Below are 23461 nucleotides of genomic sequence, written 5' to 3' on the forward strand. Positions count from 1 at the left end.
TTCCTCTGTAACAAGTTTTTTCTTTCTGCTTTTTCAGCATTTTCTTTGAGGCCAAATGAAGTTTTCATAAATCTGGGATCCAAGAATGTTGCTTTTGATGCAACTGTCGTAGTTTCCCATCCAGAAAAAACCTTCTTGATATAACTTCTACTAGTGAGAGGTTTTCAAAAACAAGCCTATACCTGTATCAGTTTGAATTGATTTTAATACATACTGGATGCTTCTTAGCAATGGGATAACCATAGACAGAGTTGGATAATTTTCTCCTGACAATTCCTCTGTCATTGTGTGTAGAGGTTGAAGAACTTGTGGGACAATCATTTAACGACTGCCACTCAGAAGCATCAAGTGGTTCGGGAGCTTTTAGGCATGCAAGACATTGCTGCTGATAATGGCTCTCTTATTTCCAACAAAACGTTCAATTATGATCAAACTGGAATTCCATCTAGTGCTAACATCTTGCTTGACTTTCAATAAGGGTTAGACTCATTTGTGATTGCAAATCTCTAAGTTTGTCTGCAGCCAAATTACTGGTCTTTAAATAAGTGACTATGGATTTACATTTTTTTTTTTTAATTTCCTTAAAAATACAATTTTGTTCAATTGCATCAGTTACACACAAGTTTTAATGTGTGTGCAAACACATGGAATGTGGGTCTTTTTTAAATGCTCGGTCACAGCATTTTTAATGTTGGATCCATTGTCAGTAACAATGGCTATTATCTTATCAGAAATATTCCAATTTGAAAATGTTTCACGAAGAGAGTCTGCTATTGCTGCTCCTGTGTGACTCCCTGGAATTTCCTTTGTGTCGAGGACAAAATTTTTCTGTTCGCAACTATGTATAAAATGGCAAGTAATAGTTATGAAGGATTGATTGGAGTCAGAGGACCATATGTCCGTTGTTATTCCTACATGGTCAGTTTGATCTAGCATTGATCTCATATTTGTAGAAATTTCGTTACATATTTCAGGGTATCAGTTTTTGTGTCAGTGTTTTTCTTGATGGTAGTATGTACTGAGGCTGAAGAGCATGTGAATACTCCTTGAATCCTTCATTTTCCACTACGGACAGAGGTTGTAAATCCCTACCTATCATTTTAACAAGTGCCCTGTCAATAAACAGTTTGTCACGGTGAGTAAGGTCTGCGTTTTTCGTAAACAGTTTTAGTTGCCTAGATCGTTTTCTAGGAAGGCCCATCTGATTTAGTACCATTTGAATCTTTATTTCCAATTTGTTCCGTAATTTGATTGAAACTACAGCTCTTACCAGAGGGACGATTGAAGTACAATCACCGGGGGTGGCAGATTCTTCTCCAGTTTTAGGTGTAACGTTTTCCACAATATCAGCACTGTCATGAGGAACTCTCACCACATAACACTGTAGGGTGCCTACTCTTAAGGTGTAACATCATGTTACTTGTATGTTAACACACTTAAGAATTTTTTTACATAATCCACAAAACAACACAGTCCTTGTCTTTTCTCTCAAAATAGTTCCAAACTATTGATCTCTTCGGAGGCATTTTACTAATTTTAAACTACAAACAATACAATAACACAATCCCTACCTTATTCTAAACGTATACAATGTGTAACAAAAAACACGTATGTAATTCCTTACACAAATAATTCATATAATGTCAGTACTCCACACACAAAAAAACTCAAATAGCTAGTGATAGCGTACCGAACCGACTAGTCAACTACTGAAGATTGGCTTGTTTTGTTTTATTCGCGACAGCAGAGTTCTTAGAAAATATTTTCATGTCAAGACACGAAAAAAACTAGTCGACTAGTCACTAGTCGGTTGTAAAAAGTAGTCGATAGTCCCATCACTAGACGCGACTAGTCCCGAGTAGAAGATTCTCCTCACTGACGCGACATGGGCAGGTCTACCCCCCTCTACCAGACAACCGGCATCCAATAAAGTTTTGTTTGAGCTACCATAGCGCTCCTAGTGTACAGAGTGAGGAACTCCTAGAACGATTTGAACCTATGACCAATAGAATGCGCAGCCTGCTGAAAAATACGAAAATGTGAGAATTATTCTCACAGGGGGACTAACGGCGGGTTAAAATAATGTACAACTCAACATAGGCTGTCATTAAAGATTTTCTTATAACCCCCAACGGGCCGTCCCCCAAATGTGAAATCCAATCACAATGTACACAGAAACGTTGCTTACAATTTCCAGTAACAGTATACAAAATTTAGTTAGACGTATGGACAGGTATCGTACGTAATTCAATTATAGGACCATTTTTAATCGATGGAAATTTAAATGCCAACAAGTATCATGATACGACCCAAAATGAGATTGTCCCTGCTTTACAAGCTACTCTGGGCGCTGACTTCCAAACATGTTTCTTCCAACAAGACGGAGCACCGCTACACTAATGGTGTTCAGGTAAGGAAATCCAGTAACAGTATACAAAATGTTTTTGCGATATCTCTTGTCGTTTAAAAGTTATAAAGTCGTCCTAAGACTTAATGGTCACCCTGTATATTAAATTATTACAGTCATAGTGCACATCCACAAATATTTCAATAAGCCTTTCCTAAATTTCCGAGATACCTAAAGCGAACCGCTTCCCCAGTTATTGATGATGAGGACAGAACAAGGTAGGTGTCTTCCCTTAAAGCGAATAGTAAAGGATTATTAGTCGAAGGGGATGTACTGATGTGGCAGTGTCTTGCTGACGAAGCTGAGTGTGACTTAGCTACAGAGTGACGGTGTATCACCTGGACGAGCGTGTTGCCGGTGACGAAACTGAGTGTGACTTAGCTACAGAGTGACGGTGTATCAAGTGGAAGAGCGTGTTGCCGGTGACGATCTGAGTGTGACTTAGCTACAGAGTGACGGTGTATCACCTGGAAGAGCGTGTTGCCGGTGACGATCTGAGTGTGACTTAGCTACAGAGTGACGGTGTATCACCTGGAAGAGCGTGTTGCCGGTGACGATCTGAGTGTGACTTAGCTACAGAGTGACGGTGTATCACCTGGAAGAGCGTGTTGCCGGTGACGAAACTGAGTGTGACTTAGCTACAGAGTGACGGTGTATCAAGTGGAAGAGCGTGTTGCCGGTGACGATCTGAGTGTGACTTAGCTACAGAGTGACGGTGTATCAAGTGGAAGAGCGTGTTGCCGGTGACGATCTGAGTGTGACTTAGCTACAGAGTGACGGTGTATCAAGTGGAAGAGCGTGTTGCCGGTGACGAAACTGAGTGTGACTTAGCTACAGAGTGACGGTGTATCAAGTGGAAGAGCGTGTTGCCGGTGACGATCTGAGTGTGACTTAGCTACAGAGTGACGGTGTATCAAGTGGGGCGGAAAGAGCGTGTTGACCGGTGACGAAACTGAGTGTGACTTAGCTACAGAGTGACGGTGTATCAAGTGGAAGAGCGTGTTGCCGGTGGACGATCAGAGAGTTGTGACTTAGCTACAGAGTGACGGTGTATCAAGTGGAAGAGCGTGTTGTCGTGACGATCTGAGTGTGACTTAGCTACAGAGTGACGGTGTATCAAGTGGAAGAGCGTGTTGTCGGTGACGATCTGAGTGTGACTTAGCTACAGAGTGACGGTGTATCAAGTGGAAGAGCGTGTTGCCGGTGATGAAACTGAGGTGTGACTTAGCTACAGAGTGACGGTGTTATCAAGTGGAAGAGCGTGGGGGGTGTTGCCGGTGACGAAGCTGAGTGTGACTTAGCTACAGAGTGACGGTGTATCAAGTGGAAGAGCGTGTTGCCGGTGACGAAGCTGAGTGTGACTTAGCTACAGAGTGACGGTTACCCCCAGTGTATCAAGTAGAAGAGCGTGTTGCCGGTGACGAAGCTGAGTGTGACTTAGCTACAGAGTGACGGTGTATCAAGTGGGAAAGCGTGTTTGCCGGGTGATGAAACTGAGTGTGACTTAGCTACAGAGTGACGGTGTATCAAGTGGAAGAGCGTGTTGCCGGGTGACGAAGCTGAGTGTGCACTTAGCTACAGAGTGACGGTTGTGATCAAGTGGAAGAGCGTGTTGCCGGTGACGAATCTGAGTGTGACTTAGCTACAGAGTGAACGGTGTATCCAAGTGGAAGAGCGTGTTGTCGGTGACGATCTGAGTGTGACTTAGCTACAGAGTGACGGTGTATCAAGTGTAAGAGCGTGTTGTCGTGACGATCTGAGTGTGACTTAGCTACAGAGTGACGACGGTGTATCAAGTGGAAGAGCGTGTTGCCGGTGATGAAACTGAGTGTGACTTAGCTACAGAGTGACGGTGTATCAAGTGGAAGAGCGTGTTGTCGGTGACGATCTGAGTGTGACTTAGCTACAGAGTGACGGTGTATCAAGTGTAAGAGCGTGTTGCCGGTGACGAAGCTGAGTGTGACTTACCTACAGAGTGACGGTGTATCAAGTGGAAGAGCGTGTTGCCGGTGTGACGAAGCTGAGTGTGACTTAGCTACAGAGTGACGGTGTATCAAGTGGAAGAGCGTGTTGTCGGTGACGATCTGAGTGTGACTTAGCTACAGAGTGACGGGTGTATCAAGTGGAAGAGCGTGTTGCCGGTGACGAAGCTGAGTGTGACTTAGCTACAGAGTGAGACGGTGTATCAAGTGGAAGAGCGTGTTGTCGGTGACGATTCTGAGTGTGACTTAGCTACAGAGTGACGGTGTATCAAGTGGAAGAGCGTAGCCGGGGTGGGGTGTTGCCGGTGATGAAACTGAGTGTGACTTAGCTACAGAGTGACGGTGTATCCCAAGTGAAGAGCGTGTTGTCGGTGACGATCTGAGTGTGACATTAGCTACAGAGTGACGGTGTATCAAGTGGAAGAGCGTGTTGCCGGTGATGAAACTGAGTGTGACTTAGCTACAGAGTGACGGTGTATCAAGTGGAAGAGCGTGTTGCCCGGTGATGAAAACTGAGTATGACTTAGCTACAGAGTGACGGATGTATCAAGTGGAAGAGCGTGTTGCCGGTGACGAAGCCTGAGTGTGACTTAGCTACAGAGTGACGGTGTATCACCTGGAAGAGCGTGTTGCCGTGACGAAACTGAGTGTGACTTAGCTACAGAGTGACGGTGTATCAAGTGGAAGAGCGTGTTGCCGGTGATGAAACTGAGTGTGACTTAGCTACAGAGTGACGGTGTATCACCTGGAAGAGCGTGTTGCCGGTGATGAAACTGAGTGTGACTTAGCTACAGAGTGACGGTGTATCAAGTGGAAAGAGCGTGTTGCCGGTGACGAAACTGAGTGTGACTTAGCTACAGAGTGACGGTGTATCAAGTGAAGAGCGTGTTGTTCGGTGACGATCTAAGTGTGACTTAGCTATAACAGAGTGACGGTGTATCAAGTGGAAGAGCGTGTTGTCGGTGATGAAACTGAGTGTGACTTAGCTACAGAGTGACGGTGTATCAAGTGGAAGAGCGTGTTGTCGGTGACGATCTGAGTGTGACCTTAGCTACAGAGTGACGGTGTTATCAAGTGAAGAGCGTGTTGCCGGTGATGAAACTGAGGTGTGACCTTAGCTACAGAGTGACGGTGTATCAAGTGGAAGAGCGTGTTTGCCGGTGATGAAACTGAGTATGACTTAGCTACAGAAGTGACGGTGTATCAAGTGGAAGAGCGTGTTGCCGGTGACGAAGCTGAGTGTGACTTAGCTACAGAGTGACGGTGTATCACCTGGAAGAGCGTGTTGCCGGTGACGAAACTGCGGACGTAGTGACTGCCGAAGCTCTTGATGAACTCGATGACGCTGGCCGTGTCCCCTGGGGTGACCAGAGCCGCCTGTCTAGCTACAGCTTCGTGCAGCTCGGAGCTGTTCGGTGTCATGGCGGCGTCCTCCTGCACCCTGGAGGCTTCGCGGTGTCGGGCCAATCGCACCTGTGTGTTACAATCTTAGTTTCAGTTGCGTTATACATTAATCTTATGGTACAATCTTCCAACTTTCTTATAAATAACAAGCAAGGTTGATAACTGCCCGATTTAAAAAGTCTTTTTACCATAATTTGTAGGACTAAATTTCGTACTTTGGTAATATCTAAAGGTAATTACTTTTGCAAGAGTTTTTATTACCGGGGACCTAAAAAACTACATTATTTCAAAGAACAGACTCAATTGACTTTGGAGATTCTTGGAGCATTGGAAATATCTTCAACTAATACCGCAAGTGAATTACAAAACAAATTCCAATATTAATTTAAGTTAGCGAGGCATTTCCGAATCGAGGATTCTGGCAACATTCTCAGGCAACGTCACAAACGTCGCTGAAGTTGCAACTTTGTAGACTTTGTGAAGTTGCTTGACGATGGAATCCTCGTTTATGAAAGGCCTCGCAAAATTAAATTAATATTTGAATTTGTTTTGTAATGCACTAGTGGTATTAATTGACTTACTTGATGATCAATGACGATCGGTTCTTTTTGTGTCTTCAAAAAAGAATCGATGTTGGTGAGAAGGAGGCTATCTTGTACCTATCTATTTGTTATTGACTATTTAATCAGGTAAATACATACGCGCATATTATAAATATGAAAAGTTAACGAGTGGTCACGTGATATGAGCTTAAATTCAGATACTATTTCCATGGATGTTTTTCTTTCTTCCACAGTTCAGGGTGGCGCCGAAGGCTCGGAGTATTTTTGATAAATACTTTCCCGACCTCGAATTGACGTGATCTAAGGTCGGGAAATTTGAACGATCTGAGAGGGGTGTCTGAGGTCGAGAAAGTACCTATCAGAAATGCCCCGGGCCATCAATCTGGGCTTCAGTGAACTGTGACATGTAGTTTTCACAGCAAGTCAAATAAAGTCCGTTTTCTTCTAATAATGTAGTTTTATAGGTTCCCGGTAATAAAAGCTCTTGCAAAAATAGTTGCCTCTAGATAATACCAAAGTACCCTACATGCTTCAACATTTTTTCTCTTACAGGATTTCACTAAAATTTATGGTTTGAGATACGATTATGTATTTAGCTTTGAAAACTTTAAATGATCGCTTTGAACGTTGTACAGAGAAATATGTAAACCATCAAGACCAATATTCATACCAAGTTTTATGATTCATCTTAAGTAGTTTCTGAGATACTTCTTCGTGAGCTTTTTGTAAATATTACGTACAGACAGACGGAATACGGAGTGATTTAGACAGTTTTTGTTAGTTTTGATCTTTACAATAACCTCCTGAAGTTTGGTGTCCTACATAGGGTACATCCTATATACATATATATACTTTATCCAAGGTACACAAAGGGGAACAGATGGTCTCGGAAAATTAGTTCTGCACAAGGAGGTATGAATTAGTCTATACGTAAACAAATTTAATTTTTTTACAAGTTGAATAAACGACGTGGTTAATTGACACTATTCATCATGACAATTACATTCTTTGTGTTAAAATGATAAACCTTTAAAGTGAATTATATAGATTAATAATTTTTCTTAAGGAAATAAAATTTTGTAATAAATACTAAACATGTCACTACTTTCTGGCTTCATTGTACATACAGCAAATTGTTCATAGTGATATCTTCTAATGTTTTTTCTTAGACTATGGTTTTATAATGGTTCTTTTTATGGTTTTATTTAATTTTATTTGATTATATATATATATATATATATATATATATATATATATATATATATATATATATATATATATTACATATTATTAATCTACATAATTTACTTTAAAGGTTTATCACTTTAACACAAAGAATGTACTGTAATTGTCATGATGAATAGTGTCAATTACCCACGTCGTTTATTCAATTTATAAAAAATTATAATTTATTTGCGTATAGACTAATTCATACCTTTTTGTGCAGAACTAATTTTCCGAGACCATCTGTTCCCCTTTGTGTACCTTGGATAAAGTATTCTTACTTGTTTTACATCTACGTTACTGAAACCACCCTCTACAGTGAGTACTGAATGTTACTGACCAGAACGTAGCTGTGGCGGCCAGTGACGTAAGATGCGTTCAGTCCCAGGTTGCGGGCGACCGCCGAGGCCGGCCAGCTGCCGGTGAACGCCTGCCAGGGCCGATCCAGTCTCTCCACGGCAAAGTCGCGGAAATACGCCTGTAGCAGCTGGCGGACGTTGTCACAGAACTCCATGTGGAAGTCGCCTTGTATCAGGGGGTTGGAAGCCACTTTGGCAGACAAGCTGAAACATACCGTGTACAATCATTGGCTGAGCGTCTGCGAAGTCGCGGAAATACGCCTGTAGCAGCTGGCGGACGTTGTCACAGAACTCCATGTGGAAGTCGCCTTGTATCAGGGGGTTGGAAGCCACTTTGGCAGACAAGCTGAAACATAACGTGTGAGATCATTGGCTGAGCGTCTGCGAAGTCGCTGAAATACGCCTGTAGCAGTTGGCGGACGTTGTCACAGAACTCCATGTGGAAGTCGCCTTGTATCAGGGGGTTGGAAGCCACTTTGGCTGACAAGCTGAAACATACCGTGTACAATCATTGGCTGAGCGTCTGCGAAGTCGCGGAAATACGCCTGTAGCAGCTGGCGGACGTTGTCACAGAACTCCATGTGGAAGTCGCCTTGTATCAGGGGGTTGGAAGCCACTTTGGCTGACAAGCTGAAACATACCGTGTGACAATCATTGGCTGAGCGTCTGCGAAGTCGCGGAAATACGCCTGTAGCAGCTGGCGGACGTTGTCACAGAACTCCATGTGGAAGTCGCCTTGTATCAGGGGGTTGGAAGCCACTTTGGCAGACAAGCTGAAACATACCGTGTACAATCATTAGCTGAGCGTCTGCGAAGTCGCGGAAATACGCCTGTAGCAGCTGGCGGACGTTGTCACAGAACTCCATGTGGAAGTCGCCTTGTATCAGGGGGTTGGAAGCCACTTTGGCTGACAAGCTGAAACATAACGTGTACAATCATTGGCTGAGCGTCTGCGAAGTCGCGGAAATACGCCTGTAGTAGCTGGCGGACGTTGTCACAGAACTCCATGTGGAAGTCGCCTTGTATCAGAGGGTTGGAAGCCACTTTGGCTGACAAGCTGAAACATACCGTGTACAATCATTAGCTGAGCGTCTGCGAAGTCGCGGAAATACGCCTGTAGCAGCTGGCGGACGTTGTCACAGAACTCCATGTGGAAGTCGCCTTGTATCAGGGGGTTGGAAGCCACTTTGGCAGACAAGCTGAAACATACCGTGTACAATCATTGGCTGAGCGTCTGCGAAGTCGCGGAAATACGCCTGTAGCAGCTGGCGGACGTTGTCACAGAACTCCATGTGGAAGTCGCCTTGTATCAGGGGGTTGGAAGCCACTTTGGCTGACAAGCTGAAACATACCGTGTACAATCATTGGCTGAGCGTCTGCGAAGTCGCGGAAATACGCCTGTAGCAGCTGGCGGACGTTGTCACAGAACTCCATGTGGAAGTCGCCTTGTATCAGAGGGTTGGAAGCCACTTTGGCAGACAAGCTGAAACATACCGTGTACAATCATTGGCTGAGCGTCTGCGAAGTCGCGGAAATACGCCTGTAGCAGCTGGCGGACGTTGTCACAGAACTCCATGTGGAAGTCGCCTTGTATCAGGGGGTTGGAAGCCACTTTGGCAGACAAGCTGAAACATACCGTGTACAATCATTGGCTGAGCGTCTGCGAAGTCGCGGAAATACGCCTGTAGCAGTTGGCGGACGTTGTCACAGAACTCCATGTGGAAGTCGCCTTGTATCAGGGGGTTGGAAGCCACTTTGGCAGACAAGCTGAAACATACCGTGTACAATCATTGGCTGAGCGTCTGCGAAGTCGCTGAAATGCACTTGCAACAGCTGGTGCATGTTGTCTCTCAATCTGCTTTGAGCCGTGGACGAGACAGCACCTCTGCTCTCCCAGCTTAGTACTCGCCCAACGAGAAGCTCTCTATAATGGACATGGAGGGATCTGCTCTACCGTTCCTTGATAGCAGGCCGACACATCCTAGGCAGCTTGCGATCGAAGTTGAATTATTGTCGCCCATAAAGGCCTCTCTGAACTGCCTCGCAGAGGCAACGGACCGGACTCATCCTGGGACCCCCACTGAGACGCCGTTTTTCGATGATGACGCGGATTCTAGACATGCTGAACTTCACCCAACTGGAACGCCGATGGGCTAACGGACAAGGGACTGGAGCTCAGCCAGCTTCTGCATGACATGGATATGGACGTCGCCCTTCTCCAGGAGACCCTTTTCAGACGGACGGATTACTTCAACGTCCCCAACTTTCAGATGTACCGCACTGAAAGGCAGCTGCAAGGTAACCGACCCAGTGGCAGCACGGCAGTCCCGGAGAGTGACCCACCGCTTGCTGGCCGCAGTCCCTACTACAGGGATAGAATCCACTCGAGTCGCTGTCCACTACAACGGGACGGAGCTGGATATCACTTCGCTCTACAACCCGCCTGGGAGGATGCTCCAGCCTCGCTGGCTTGATGACGTGCTTCGGCCTGATTCCCCTGCACTTGTAGCTGGGGATCTCAACTCCAAGCACCTAGACTGGAGATGCTGTAAGACCAACGCCACTGGCAGAAACCTCATACGTCTCCTGGAGGACCGCAACCACATCCACCTACTATCCCAAGAGGAGCCCACCCACTACTACCATCATGGACGGTTCCTACCTTACGGACGTCACCGGTTCCAGTTCCTGACGGATAGGTATAGAACTCTCAACAGACCACGTGCCATTTGTATTCGACCTGCCAGACGACGGAGCGCCAGCCTACCCTCCGGCGCGACCCACCAAGGTCAACTGGCACAAGTACGCGAACCACCTCGCTGACAGACATCGGCCGTCACAAATCCCCGCCAAATCGCCGGACCAGATAGACCGACAAATACGTGAATTGACTACCACCCTCCAGGAGGCTTTGGCCATCTCCTCATCCCCTCTCACACGGAGGAATCTCATCCCACCTCTACCTTAGGACCTGAAAGAGGAGATACGCCTACGTCGAAGACTGAAAAGGGACTACTAGCTGACTCGCTGTCCCCACGCCAAGTACATCTTCAACCACCAGGCCAGGAAATACTCTCGTCTCCTGCCCGAACACAGAGCGCCTGCGTGGGACGACTTCGTGAAGCACCAATCTGACGGTGGTGTCGGCGATATCTGTAGGATCTACAAAGCTCTGCAAGGGGAGAAGACCAACCGCCCACTTCACGTGGCATCGTCTACTCCCATAGTAACCGAGCGGAATCTTTCGGCTACACCATGGGGAACCAATGCTCCCCACACGCAGACGTCCACGACGAGGACACTCGCTAGATGGTTGAAGCCTTCCTAGAGGGCTACGGACCAGACGACGAGCCACTTCCCTCCGTGCCAACACTCGAGGTAGAAGACTACATCCGATGCCTTCATGCAAAGAAGGCTCCTGGCCCGGACTCCCTGAGAACGCTAGCTCTGAGGAATCTGTCCGCTTCACATGCATCTTCAATTCTTGCCAGCGTCTTGCACAGTTGCCGACCACCTGGAAGAATTCCAACGTGTAATGTTACCTAACCCCGGCAAAGACCCTCGAGAAGAACATCCTGATTAGTTTCCCCAAGGATTTCTTCACCTCTATCAGGACCTCTAACAGTTTGGCTTCCTTAGTGGACATTCGAACACCCTGCAATTCCGCTGTGTTCACAACCACATCACCGGAGCGGCATAGAGGAGTCCTGATAGATGTCAGCAAAGTCTTCGACAGAGTGTGGCACGAGGGCCTACTGTACAAACTCACCGAGACCACGCTACCTTGCTGGATGTTCCGGCTACTCCGCAACTACCTCGACCAACGGACCTTCTCCGTTAGCTTTGTTGCCCGATCCATTTCCACGTCAAGGCCAGTTTCCTCCGGTGTGCCAGAGGGTTCAGTTTTAGTCGCGATCCTGTACCTGAGGTACAACAATGACTTCCCTGTTTCTCCCAGAGTCCAGCTGTCCCTGTACGCCGACGACGCTCTCCTCACGGCCAGCTTCGCCAATCTGAGGATGGCCAGAGTTTACATGCAATGACAGCTGGATCTGCTAGAGCCATGGCTGACCAGGTGGCAGATCAAGGTCAAAGTTAAAAAGTGTGAAGCCGTCAACTTCACAAGGACACAAAGACAAGCGAACCGCCGGCACCTGTCGCTCAACGGGGACAACATCCCTTGAAAGACGACAGTCAAGTACTTCGGAGTATTCCTGGACAGTCGACTGACACTGGCCCCACACGTCACGAGGATCTGCATTCTGGCAAGGAAAGGCTTCGCCAGCATCAGCATTCCGTTCCGCTCTATGAGACTGCTGACCAAGACGAAGGTATTGCTCTGCAAGGCCCTTATTCGAGCAGTGATATCCTACGCGGCCCCAGCATGGTACCATCTCACCTGCAAGTCCGCCAAGAATAAACTGCTCGCAGCCCAGAGCGTTTGCCTCCTGCGGGTCACTGGGTCCCCGTGGTTCGTGAGGAACTCCGTTGTTAGAACATCGTCCAACGTCCCTCCCATCAGAAACTTCGTGGGTGGACTTCTAGCATCCTTCGAAGAATCTGCAGACCTCGCCGTGCAAACACATAGGACAATTACGGGACCAGGAGGTCCCTCAGCTCCGTCTTCCAATAGACTATCAGAATTTCTGGACTTCACCGACACCTGAAAATCACACTCTACTGACAGGTAGTGAAAACTACTAAGGCTTTGACCCTTAGCAAACATAGGGCAAAATCCAAACGGCAGAGGCCCTAACAGAAGTGGGAGACCAACCACCCCACAGTCACAGCGGACTGGATTGGGACGTTGTCACAGAACTCCATGTGGAAGTCGCCTTGTATCAGAGGGTTGGAAGCCACTTTGGCTGACAAGCTGAAACATACCGTGTGAGATCATTGGCTGAGCGTTAGTTAAAAACTAATTTAATTTGTCTGTTCGCACGATATCTTGGGAATGAACTGACCTATAGACTTGCAATTTGGCATTAATCTTCACTTCTATATAGGGAACAATTAGTTTGATAATGATCCATGTCACTCCATGGGATTTGCTTTCCGTTAGCTAACATTTCTAAATCATGTTGGCAACGAGAAAATCGTAGAATAGAAAATTTGGTACTAATTGAGTCCAATTATATATCATGGTGCATAGTAACACGTGTAGTCAAACTAACCGCAGGGTATCAGAAGAACATTTTAAATTTTGCTTCAAACTTCATTTCTACATGCGCTTGTAGAATGAGTTCTATGATCGTGCATTACATTCGTCCATTTGGCATAGCGTCATTGAAGCCTATAGCTAAGTACACAATTCTTTCAGTGTACATCCAGAATGTTGCTTTAGGTACCTATTGTCCCACTGATGCATTGTAGCAGCAGCGCATCGACTAATAACTGTACTTAACACATTAAACATGAACTGTAGCGACTCGCACAGAGAAACGAAGAGGTTTTTGTTTTTGTACCCATTAATGATATATAATACAAACTGACCGTTACTACATATAGGACCTGCTCAGAACCAATTGGTTCTTTAAATTTTAATCGTTAATTAAGTAAAAGAAAAATCAAGAGAATTATTTACATAGAAATACTCAATTAACTAGAATTGCTAAGACTGCTGTTGCTACTTTAGATATATATATATATCGCGTCATAACCACGGTTAAGTAGAGCCGCGTAGAATAGCCATGTAATGATGTGTATACTGCATATGTGTGTACAAGGTCTACTTATTTGTAGAGCCATATCCTGACAGAGGTCCTTGTACCTCCGAAGATTGTTAAAAATTGTGTACTTAGCTATAAGCTTCAATGACGCTATGCCAAATGGATGGATGTAGTGCACGATCATAGAACTCATTCTGCAAGCGCATGTAGAAATGAAGTTTGGAGCAAAATTTAAAATGTTCTTCTGATACCCTGCGGTTAGTTTGACTACACGTGTTACTATGCACCATGATATATAATTGTACTCAATTAGTACCAAATTGTCTATTCTACGATTTTCTCGTTGCCAACATGATTTAGAAATGTTAGCTAACGGAAAGCAAATCCCATGGAGTGACATGGATCATTATCAAACTAATTGTTCCCTATATAGAAGTGAAGATTAATGCCAAATTTCCAGTCTATAGGTCAGTTCATTCCCAAGATATCGTGCGGAACAGACAAATTAAATTAGTTTTTAACTAACGCTCAGCCAATGATCTCACACGGTTTGTTTCAGCTTGTCAGCCAAAGTGGCTTCCAACCCTCTGATACAAGGCGACTTCCACATGGAGTTCTGTGACAACGTCCCAATCCAGTCCGCTGTGACTGTGGGGTGGTTGGTCTCCCACTTCTGTTAGGGCCTCTGCCGTTTGGATTTTGCCCACCTCTGTTAAGGACTTGTTAATATAAAAAAAAAACAAAAATATTAAGTACCAGATGTAGATTTGTTTATTGCTTTTTCGGCGAGTCCTCTTCGAGTTTATTCCTAGTAATTGAGGCACTGAGAGCCAATATACATTGTATTAGTACACAACCTGGTTAATCTGGAAATCTATAGAGAATTTTTTCTTTGCGAAAAAGAGTTCGATGATCAGTCTTGCTAGTGGAGGTCGAAATGGTTTAAAGGGTTAACAATATGAAATGATAATTTTGTGAGACCATAGCTAGACTCACTTATAATTGTTAAACCAGCTTCACCTTACTATATACAGACCCTTTAGTGACAAATTTTCAGTCTCTTCGTCTACTAGACTAACGGTAATAAGTATTAAGTAATAAGTATTATCGAGGACAATAACATCGTTTAATATTTTAACCTTTTCGGTGCCAGCCCATTTCGATCTCCACTAGCAAGGTTGACAACCGATTTCTTCTCTAGGGATTATCCAGGTTGTGGCGCTTAAATATACTGACCCAGACAATACAAATGGGTTCTTAGGCTATAAAGTTGTTAGTTTTTGAGTGTTATTTATAGGGGTGACCAAATCAGAGCCTTTTAGTTTTATCGTACGTATAATGTTTTATTTAGGTGACAAACTTAACTTCACTAGTAGGTGTCGTACATCCTTTGCCAGCGAAAATAACTTTTTTACTAGTCCTTTATGAGAAACAAATAACAGACTTGTTTAATCTTGTATACGTTTTTTTCGCCCAATTCATAATCGCCCAGAGAAAATGCCTCTATAATTTGGACCTAAATTAATAAAAAATTTGTTCAAGGGAGGAATCTCCGATTTTTACGATTACATTTATTTGTTCTTGTATGTAGACCTACCTGCTTCTGACCGGAACGTTTTTGAAGACATCGACGATGGGCTCTCTGAAGACCCAACTTTGGTCGGTCTCGTTGCGTGGAACCACCTTCATGCTGATACTGAGGTAACCGTAGCGACCAAAAAGGTTGATGGCACCTCCCACACGGATCTGAGCGGCAGCAGGCAGCGTCAGCGAGGTCAGCACTACCAGCAGCACATTCAGCATCCTGGCCCCAGGCCACACCTACAGGGACAAAATACATGTGTCACTTCTTAATTGTAGGCTTAGATTTTCCACACGGATCTGGCAATAGCGGGTATTGCCAGCAAGGTCAACACTACCACATTCAGAATCGTTATTCTAGACCACACCTACAAAATCCGTTTGTATCACTTGTCAATCCTAGGCTCAGTTTTCCCACACGGATTCTATTATCAGCAGTCAATGACACCGTGGTCAGCACTAACTGGCAGTTAGTGCTCAGCATCTTGTCTGAGACTGCACTACAACAGAGTATCTCTATGTCTGTGTTCAATTATATTGAAGGAAGTATATCAGGGTACTGACTTTATCAGTGGGTGAGTTATTTCTAGGAATCAAGAACTCTCCCACATATTTTCGTTATTCACAGTATCATCACATTTGTGATTAGAAAAATTGTAAATATTAGATTCGGTAACATTGAAATAAATTAAATAAATTAAGTTTAAATTTAAATATATATTTATTATTTCTAAAGAAAAGAATTTTCCTGTTTCCTCCGGAACGTTCCCGTGGTAAACTATAAAAAAATTTCTTCACTTTAGTCGTAACTTGTGTGTTGATTTGGCAAATAGATTATCGACATAAACAGAAGTTTTTGTGTTAATGCCGTGTGGTGTATGAGCGACAAGAAGGTGTCATCATCATTCATGCCGCTTCTTATCTCGCCCAACCTGGAAAGGGGTTAAGGCGCTCACTTTAACACGCTTGACTTTTAGATACTACGTTGAGGGTTTTTTTCTTTTGACAGTCCGGAGCCATCGAAGTCCGCACTGAAGGCCTGAGAAAATTAAAAGCGATAACGCTTATCATGTTTATATCGCAAGTCAAAACAAACATTATAACAAACGTGCTTATTCATAACCCGTAGATACAAAGTTTTCAGTGCAGATTAAATAGAATATTGTGCGGGGACATTCTGAAAAAGACCCGAGTTTTCTATGTTACTGTTTAATGTTGTGCGATCTAATTTAGTATTAGTTTGAAATTGTGGGCTTGCAATTTGAAATTTTGTTTAATTTTTAGAAGTTTTTATGGACATAATGAAAGATTAATAACTACTTAATAAGAATATACCTTTGAACATTTTTGTATTTTTATTGGTACAATGTACATTTCTAATTCGAAGAATCCATCTTCAGGTAATTTTTAAGGTTAAGCTTAAGGTTAATAAATAAGTTCAAAAGTGTTAAAAGATAAAGTAAAAAGTAAAGTAACGTAGTGTTATTTTACCAGGCGTAGTTAGGGCTAAAAGCCCTCTCTATCACTTATCCTGGGGACCAACGGCTTAAAGGTAACTTCCGAACCACCATCATTGGCAAAAAAAACCAATGGAATAAAGGTGTATTCTTATTAGTTATATTAAAGACTTTTCGAGGCTACATTTCTAATAATAATAACTATTCTCTATTATTAATTATTTTCAATGTCTAGTTGTTGTAATTTTAAAATATTTACCAGCTGATGACCTTCAAGACAACTAAAAAAAACTATTCCTGGAAGTTGATTTCCACGTAACCGCACACTAACTACAGACGCCAACCGCAATTCTCGGAGCAAAATTCGCAGAAGCGCTCAATAATAACTGGGCAAAACATTTATATTTCTGCGGTTGCTTCCTATTATGCAAATTGGAATTCGTGAACGTCGCGTCGCAATAAGTTTATTAGATTTTCCGATATCTCAGGCTACTACAATGGGCGTGTTTTCTAATTTGCGTTATCATGGTAATGTTAACTGCCTTATCAGTAATGATAGCACGAGGCGGCTAAACGCTATTACACAAATCATATGTCGGCAGCCGCGATAACCATATCAGCAGCCGGGCCTTATCGCTTCCTTCACTAGAGATTAGTTTCCCCTATAAATATAACCATCAATCATATTAAACAGACAGCGGTATTCATATTGCGTCATTATTTATTCGTTTCCCGGGAAACGGATATTTCAGATTACTATCAATATTATGTATTAATCAAGTTTAATCAAGGTCTTTCAATCGAATAAACATGAATCCGAAACTTCAATAAGTATCGATTGACACTAACTCGGTTCACATCATATTTCGACACTATGAAACACATAATTTACTTAATAACATGGAACACTTAAATGTGATTGTTCGATTGTAAATTATATATATTTCCATAAATTATATATTAAGTATTTATATATATATATATATATATATATATATAATATATATATATAAATATATATATATATATACTCGTATATAAAAAGGAGCAAGTACTTTTTGTGATTCAATGTTTATTATATATATATATATATATATATATATATATATATATATATATATATATATATATATATATATATATATATATATATATATATATATAAAAGGTTAAGTTAATAATAAACTAGCCCACATTTGTCCCGTTCATGTCCAGTATTCACAGACATGGCAAAATTATTTATGTTATTGGAAGAATTTCTTAATTTAGTACTAAAAGCTTTTAGGTGCCCAAAATTATTATATTATAAAAATATTTGAAATATTTGGTATCAATCGAAAGCTCTTACAACTCTAGATGTGCCTTTAGTAGATTTGAAATATATTTCGCTGGCTTCCAAAGTTCCAATGTTAATCTTATGGGAATAATAGCAGCTACCCACAGCTTTGCACGCAATATAATTTTGAAAAACAAGAACACGTAGAGTATCTTCTTTTTAAATGGCATTCCCAACAATCCTGAAATAAGGGGTAGTCACTGAAAGATATTGTACCTCTTTAGATTCAAGTTTTAAGATAGGACCCTGAAGTCGGAGGCTAAAACTGTTTGAACTATTTTAGACCAGTGTGGAGAAGTCCCTAGTCTAAATGGAGACTAAAATCGAAGTCGTTAGCTTTTCAGTTTGTAATGTTGCTTACCGTAGTTTGTTTTAAAATTCCAATAAAAACAAACCCAGGCAAAGAAAAGCTCATAATATGATATTTGTGTTACTGACTTTGAGAGATGAACAACAGCAAACATTTACCATTTCCTGCTTAAGTGTGTATAAATTGTTATACTAATTATTCTTGACTTTGACAGGTGATTAAATACACATTTACTATCTGCTGATGAAGCCAGTCCATAAATATAGGGGATAATGGGGTGTTAAGGGAGTTTTCAGTACCAGTGGGGCGTAGCCCAGAGGGATTTTGAAATAGAAATAGACATATGTATTAACCAGGGTCCCTAACAATGTCCGTGTAAATTTTAGTACTATCTGCCCAGTAGTGTTTGAGTAAAAAAGTGATTGAGTAAAACACACACACACACACACACATACCATTTATTATTTATATAATATTTGCTTAGTTTCTGAATCTACTAACCAACCTAATAAGAGCTTATTTATTTACGATGTATTTTACTCGTTTTAACTTAAATTTAAACTATAATCTTGAGATTTATACTATCAAAAATGAGTCGAGTGACTTGAGGATTATAATAAATATTAGTTTTCGTACTTAACTCGTATAAAGCAAAACTAGTAGGAGTGTTTATGCAACATTTCTTAGTATTTTGTTAAGTACTCTTATATCTCAGTGGTTGCTATTGAACCTTTCAAGGCCAGTGCACCAACCAGAGCCTTGAAGCTGGAGACCACATCCGCGTCTCGCTCAGCGCATAGGTCATAACAGTATAAATGTCTAGAAGCATATGGCACTTATTTTAGACTCTTGTGAGTTAAAGTTACTTTTTACTTACGGAACAAGATCTGGGAGTAAAATTAGATAATAGGTACACTGCATATGTATTTTTCTTGAATTATATTTTAATATTATTACTGTACCATAAACTTATTGCCATCACTACACGTTACAAAATGTATAACCCTAAGTTCAAGGACTGAAATTGTGCACTTTTCCTCAGATGAGGGCAGTTCTTGTGGCTCTTTAAGTCCATATTTAGATTTCAATCCTCGAAATGTATTGTAATACATTTTGTAACCTATAACGATAGCAAATTTCCGAAGTCCTATTATCATTTCAAATTATCATTGTCAAAAACAAAGTTTAAACAAAGAATTAAGTTCCACGTAAAATAGTATTTAGTTCATTATTTCAACAGATAGATTTTTTTTAATTAGATGGGTGAGATCTTTTTAATTTTTACCTAACGTCTTCTATAGTGGCCATAAGAAAAATACTTGTGTAGTATAAAATTGTCGGTTACCACTTCCCGATTTGCTTTACATAAACAACACTAAAAATAGTTTCCGACTGAAACCACGTCATTTTTTGTTTTTGTTTGATCAGCGTCTCGAAGTACTTTAAGCGATGATGCAATGTCAAGTAATCGCGAGACTTTCAGTCCTTGTTTGTCTCGTATCCTCGTCTTGTTCTCACGAGTTATAACACAACAATGCAGTTCCGTAATCATGAGTCTGAGCACTCCAGCAACTCCAGCACAAGAAACCCTAACTAACCGTACTCCTGCTGGAACAACACGTCCGAGTCCAAAAGCCGAGGTCTATACTACTGTTTATAAACACAACCTAATGTTTCGTGAAATATATAACAAATTTCACCAAGAATATGTTTTTTTCTTTGTTCTTTGAAATGCAAGGACATAAAAAGCATAAAAATTATGAAACTATTATTTTTCTCGGGTCGCATTCTTCTTACTTTGACACATTGAACCCTACTAGACATAAATTATAAGTATATCAGTGTCAAAATCCAAGGTTTAATGGACTACGATAACTCGCCAAATATGACTGTATTTTTTTGGATACGTAGTCGGATGACGCCGGCATAACTCATCAATGTGTGTTTCTGATGTTTGGTTTTAGTAGATTAAGCTAAAAGAACAAACGTAAATCTAGAAAAAATATATATCGATAATTTGTAAATCTTTGAACCTTTCCACTTCAATCCTAACAAAAAACCTCTTGCTGCCTGATTATGTCGCACTCGGCACAGCAAACCTAGAGACGCACTGCCAGCGTAGCGTGCTGAGCCGGCACCTCCACCAGCAGTACGTCTCTAGGAGTGTTGTGCCGAGTAAGACTGAGTCAGGCAGGCCAGCGTGGCGTGCTGAGCCGGCACCTCCACCAGCAGTACGTCTCTAGGTGTGTTGTGCCGAGTAAGACTGAGTCAGGCAGGCCAGCGTGGCGTGCTGAGCCGGTACCTCCACCAGCAGTACGTCTCTAGGTGTGTTGTGCCGAGTAAGACTGAGTCAGGCAGGCCAGCGTGGCGTGCTGAGCCGGCACCTCCACCAGCAGTACGTCTCTAGGTGTGTTGTGCCGAGTAAGACTGAGTCAGGCAGGCCAGCGTGGCGTGCTGAGCCGGCACCTCCACCAGCAGTACGTCTCTAGGTGTGTTGTGCCGAGTAAGACTGAGTCAGGCAGGCCAGCGTGGCGTGCTGAGCCGGCACCTCCACCAGCAGTACGTCTCTAGGAGTGTTGTGCCGAGTAAGACTGAGTCAGGCAGGCCAGCGTGGCGTGCTGAGCCGGCACCTCCACCAGCAGTACGTCTCTAGGAGTGTTGTGCCGAGTAAGACTGAGTCAGGCAGGCCAGCGTGGCGTGCTGAGCCGGCACCTCCACCAGCAGTACGTCTCTAGGAGTGTTGTGCCGAGTAAGACTGAGTCAGGCAGGCCAGCGTGGCGTGCTGAGCCGGCACCTCCACCAGCAGTACGTCTCTAGGAGTGTTGTGCCGAGTAAGACTGAGTCAGGCAGGCCAGCGTGGCGTGCTGAGCCGGCACCTCCACCAGCAGTACGTCTCTAGGAGTGTTGTGCCGAGTAAGACTGAGTCAGGCAGGCCAGCGTGGCGTGCTGAGCCGGCACCTCCACCAGCAGTACGTCTCTAGGAGTGTTGTGCCGAGTAAGACTGAGTCAGGCAGGCCAGCGTGGCGTGCTGAGCCGGCACCTCCACCAGCAGTACGTCTCTAGGTGTGTTGTGCCGAGTAAGACTGAGTCAGGCAGGCCAGCGTGGCGTGCTGAGCCGGCACCTCCACCAGCAGTACGTCTCTAGGTGTGTTGTGCCGAGTAAGACTGAGTCAGGCAGGCCAGCGTGGCGTGCTGAGCCGGCACCTCCACCAGCAGTACGTCTCTAGGTGTGTTGTGCCGAGTAAGACTGAGTCAGGCAGGCCAGCGTGGCGTGCTGAGCCGGCACCTCCACCAGCAGTACGTCTCTAGGAGTGTTGTGCCGAGTAAGACTGAGTCAGGCAGGCCAGCGTGGCGTGCTGAGCCGGCACCTCCACCAGCAGTACGTCTCTAGGAGTGTTGTGCCGAGTAAGACTGAGTCAGGCAGGCCAGCGTGGCGTGCTGAGCCGGCACCTCCACCAGCAGTACGTCTCTAGGAGTGTTGTGCCGAGTAAGACTGAGTCAGGCAGGCCAGCGTGGCGTGCAGAGCCGGCACCTCCACCAGCAGTACGTCTCTAGGAGTGTTGTGCCGAGTAAGACTGAGTCAGGCAGGCCAGCGTGGCGTGCAGAGCCGGCACCTCCACCAGCAGTACGTCTCTAGGTGTGTTGTGCCGAGTAAGACTGAGTCAGGCAGCCAGCGTGGCGTGCTGAGCCGGCAACCTCCACCAGCAGTACGTCTCTAGGAGTGTTGTGCCGAGTAAGACTGAGTCAGGCAGCCAGCGTGGCGTGCATGCTGAGCCGGCACCTCCACCAGCAGTACGTCTCTAGGAGTGTTGTGCCGAGTAAGACTGAGTCAGGCAGGCCAGCGTGGCGTGCTGAGCCGGCACCTCCACCAGCAGTACGTCTCTAGGAGTGTTGTGCCGAGTAAGACTGAGTCAGGCAGGCCCAGCGTGGCGTGCAGAGCCGGCACCTCCACCAGCAGTACGTCTCTAGGAGTGTTGTGCCGAGTAAGACTCAGTCAGGCAGGCCAGCGTGGCGTGCAGAGCCGGCACCTCCACCAGCAGTACGTCTCTAGGAGTGTTGTGCCGAGTAAGACTGAGTCAGGCAGGCCAGCGTGGCGTGCAGAGCCGGCACCCTCCACCAGCAGTACGTCTCTAGGTGTGTTGTGCCGAGTAAGACTGAGTCAGGCAGGCCAGCGTGGCGTGCTGAGCCGGTACCTCCACCAGCAGTACGTCTCTAGGAGTGTTGTGCCGAGTAAGACTGAGTCAGGCAGGCCAGCGTGGCGTGCAGAGCCGGCACCTCCACCAGCAGTACGTCTCTAGGAGTGTTGTGCCGAGTAAGACTGAGTCAGGCAGGCCAGCGTGGCGTGCTGAGCCGGCACCTCCACCAGCAGTACGTCTCTAGGAGTGTTGTGCCGAGTAAGACTGAGTCAGGCAGGCCAGCGTGGCGTGCTGAGCCGGGACCTCCACCAGCAGTACGTCTCTAGGAGTGTTGTGCCGAGTAAGACTCAGTCAGGCAGGCCAGCGTGGCGTGCTGAGCCGGCACCTCCACCAGCAGTACGTCTCTAGGAGTGTTGTGCCGAGTAAGACTGAGTCAGGCAGGCCAGCGTGGCGTGCTGAGCCGGCACCTCCACCAGCAGTACGTCTCTAGGAGTGTTGTGCCGAGTAAGACTGAGTCAGGCAGGCCAGCGTGGCGTGCTGAGCCGGGACCTCCACCAGCAGTACGTCTCTAGGTGTGTTGTGCCGAGTAAGACTGAGTCAGGCAGGCCAGCGTGGCGTGCTGAGCCGGCACCTCCACCAGCAGTACGTCTCTAGGTGTGTTGTGCCGAGTAAGACTGAGTCAGGCAGCCAGCGTGGCGTGCTGAGCCGGGACCTCCACCAGCAGTACGTCTCTAGGTGTGTTGTGCCGAGTAAGACCGAGTCAGGCAGCCGGCGTGGCGTGCTGAGCCGGCACCTCCACTAGCAGTCGTGAGCGGCGTGGTTTGCCAACATCTCCTCCGTGTCGTGCAGTGACGCTTTCCCCAGACCCCAGGCTAAGACCTTGCTGTGGCCTCACTACACTGCTGGTCACACTCAACAATGGCCCTTTCTGTCAGACCATTCAACTGTAAATCCTAAAAATAACTTTATTTTGCCTCAAGTGGGAGGGAGTTTTGTAATCCCAGTATGAAACATCTAAAGTGGGTTTTTTATT

At 44.6% G+C, this 23461-nt stretch overlaps 1 protein-coding gene across 1 annotated transcript in view; it reads right to left on the reverse strand.

The window, feature by feature from the left end:
* LOC124357918 (torso-like protein) overlaps positions 1 to 23461 on the reverse strand; it is an 82278-nt gene that overhangs the window by 29764 nt on the left and 29053 nt on the right. Inside the window, exons 2-4 of the mRNA XM_046810036.1 lie at positions 15206 to 15429; positions 7921 to 8143; positions 5662 to 5862 (exon numbers count right to left, since the gene is read on the reverse strand). Coding sequence (XP_046665992.1) covers positions 5662 to 5862; positions 7921 to 8143; positions 15206 to 15411 — 630 coding nt within the window. The 5' untranslated portion in view covers positions 15412 to 15429. The remainder of the gene's footprint in view (positions 1 to 5661; positions 5863 to 7920; positions 8144 to 15205; positions 15430 to 23461) is intronic.

The sequence above is a fragment of the Homalodisca vitripennis genome, chromosome 3 (genome assembly GCF_021130785.1).
Source record: "Homalodisca vitripennis isolate AUS2020 chromosome 3, UT_GWSS_2.1, whole genome shotgun sequence".
Classification (NCBI taxonomy): Eukaryota; Metazoa; Arthropoda; class Insecta; order Hemiptera; family Cicadellidae; genus Homalodisca; species Homalodisca vitripennis.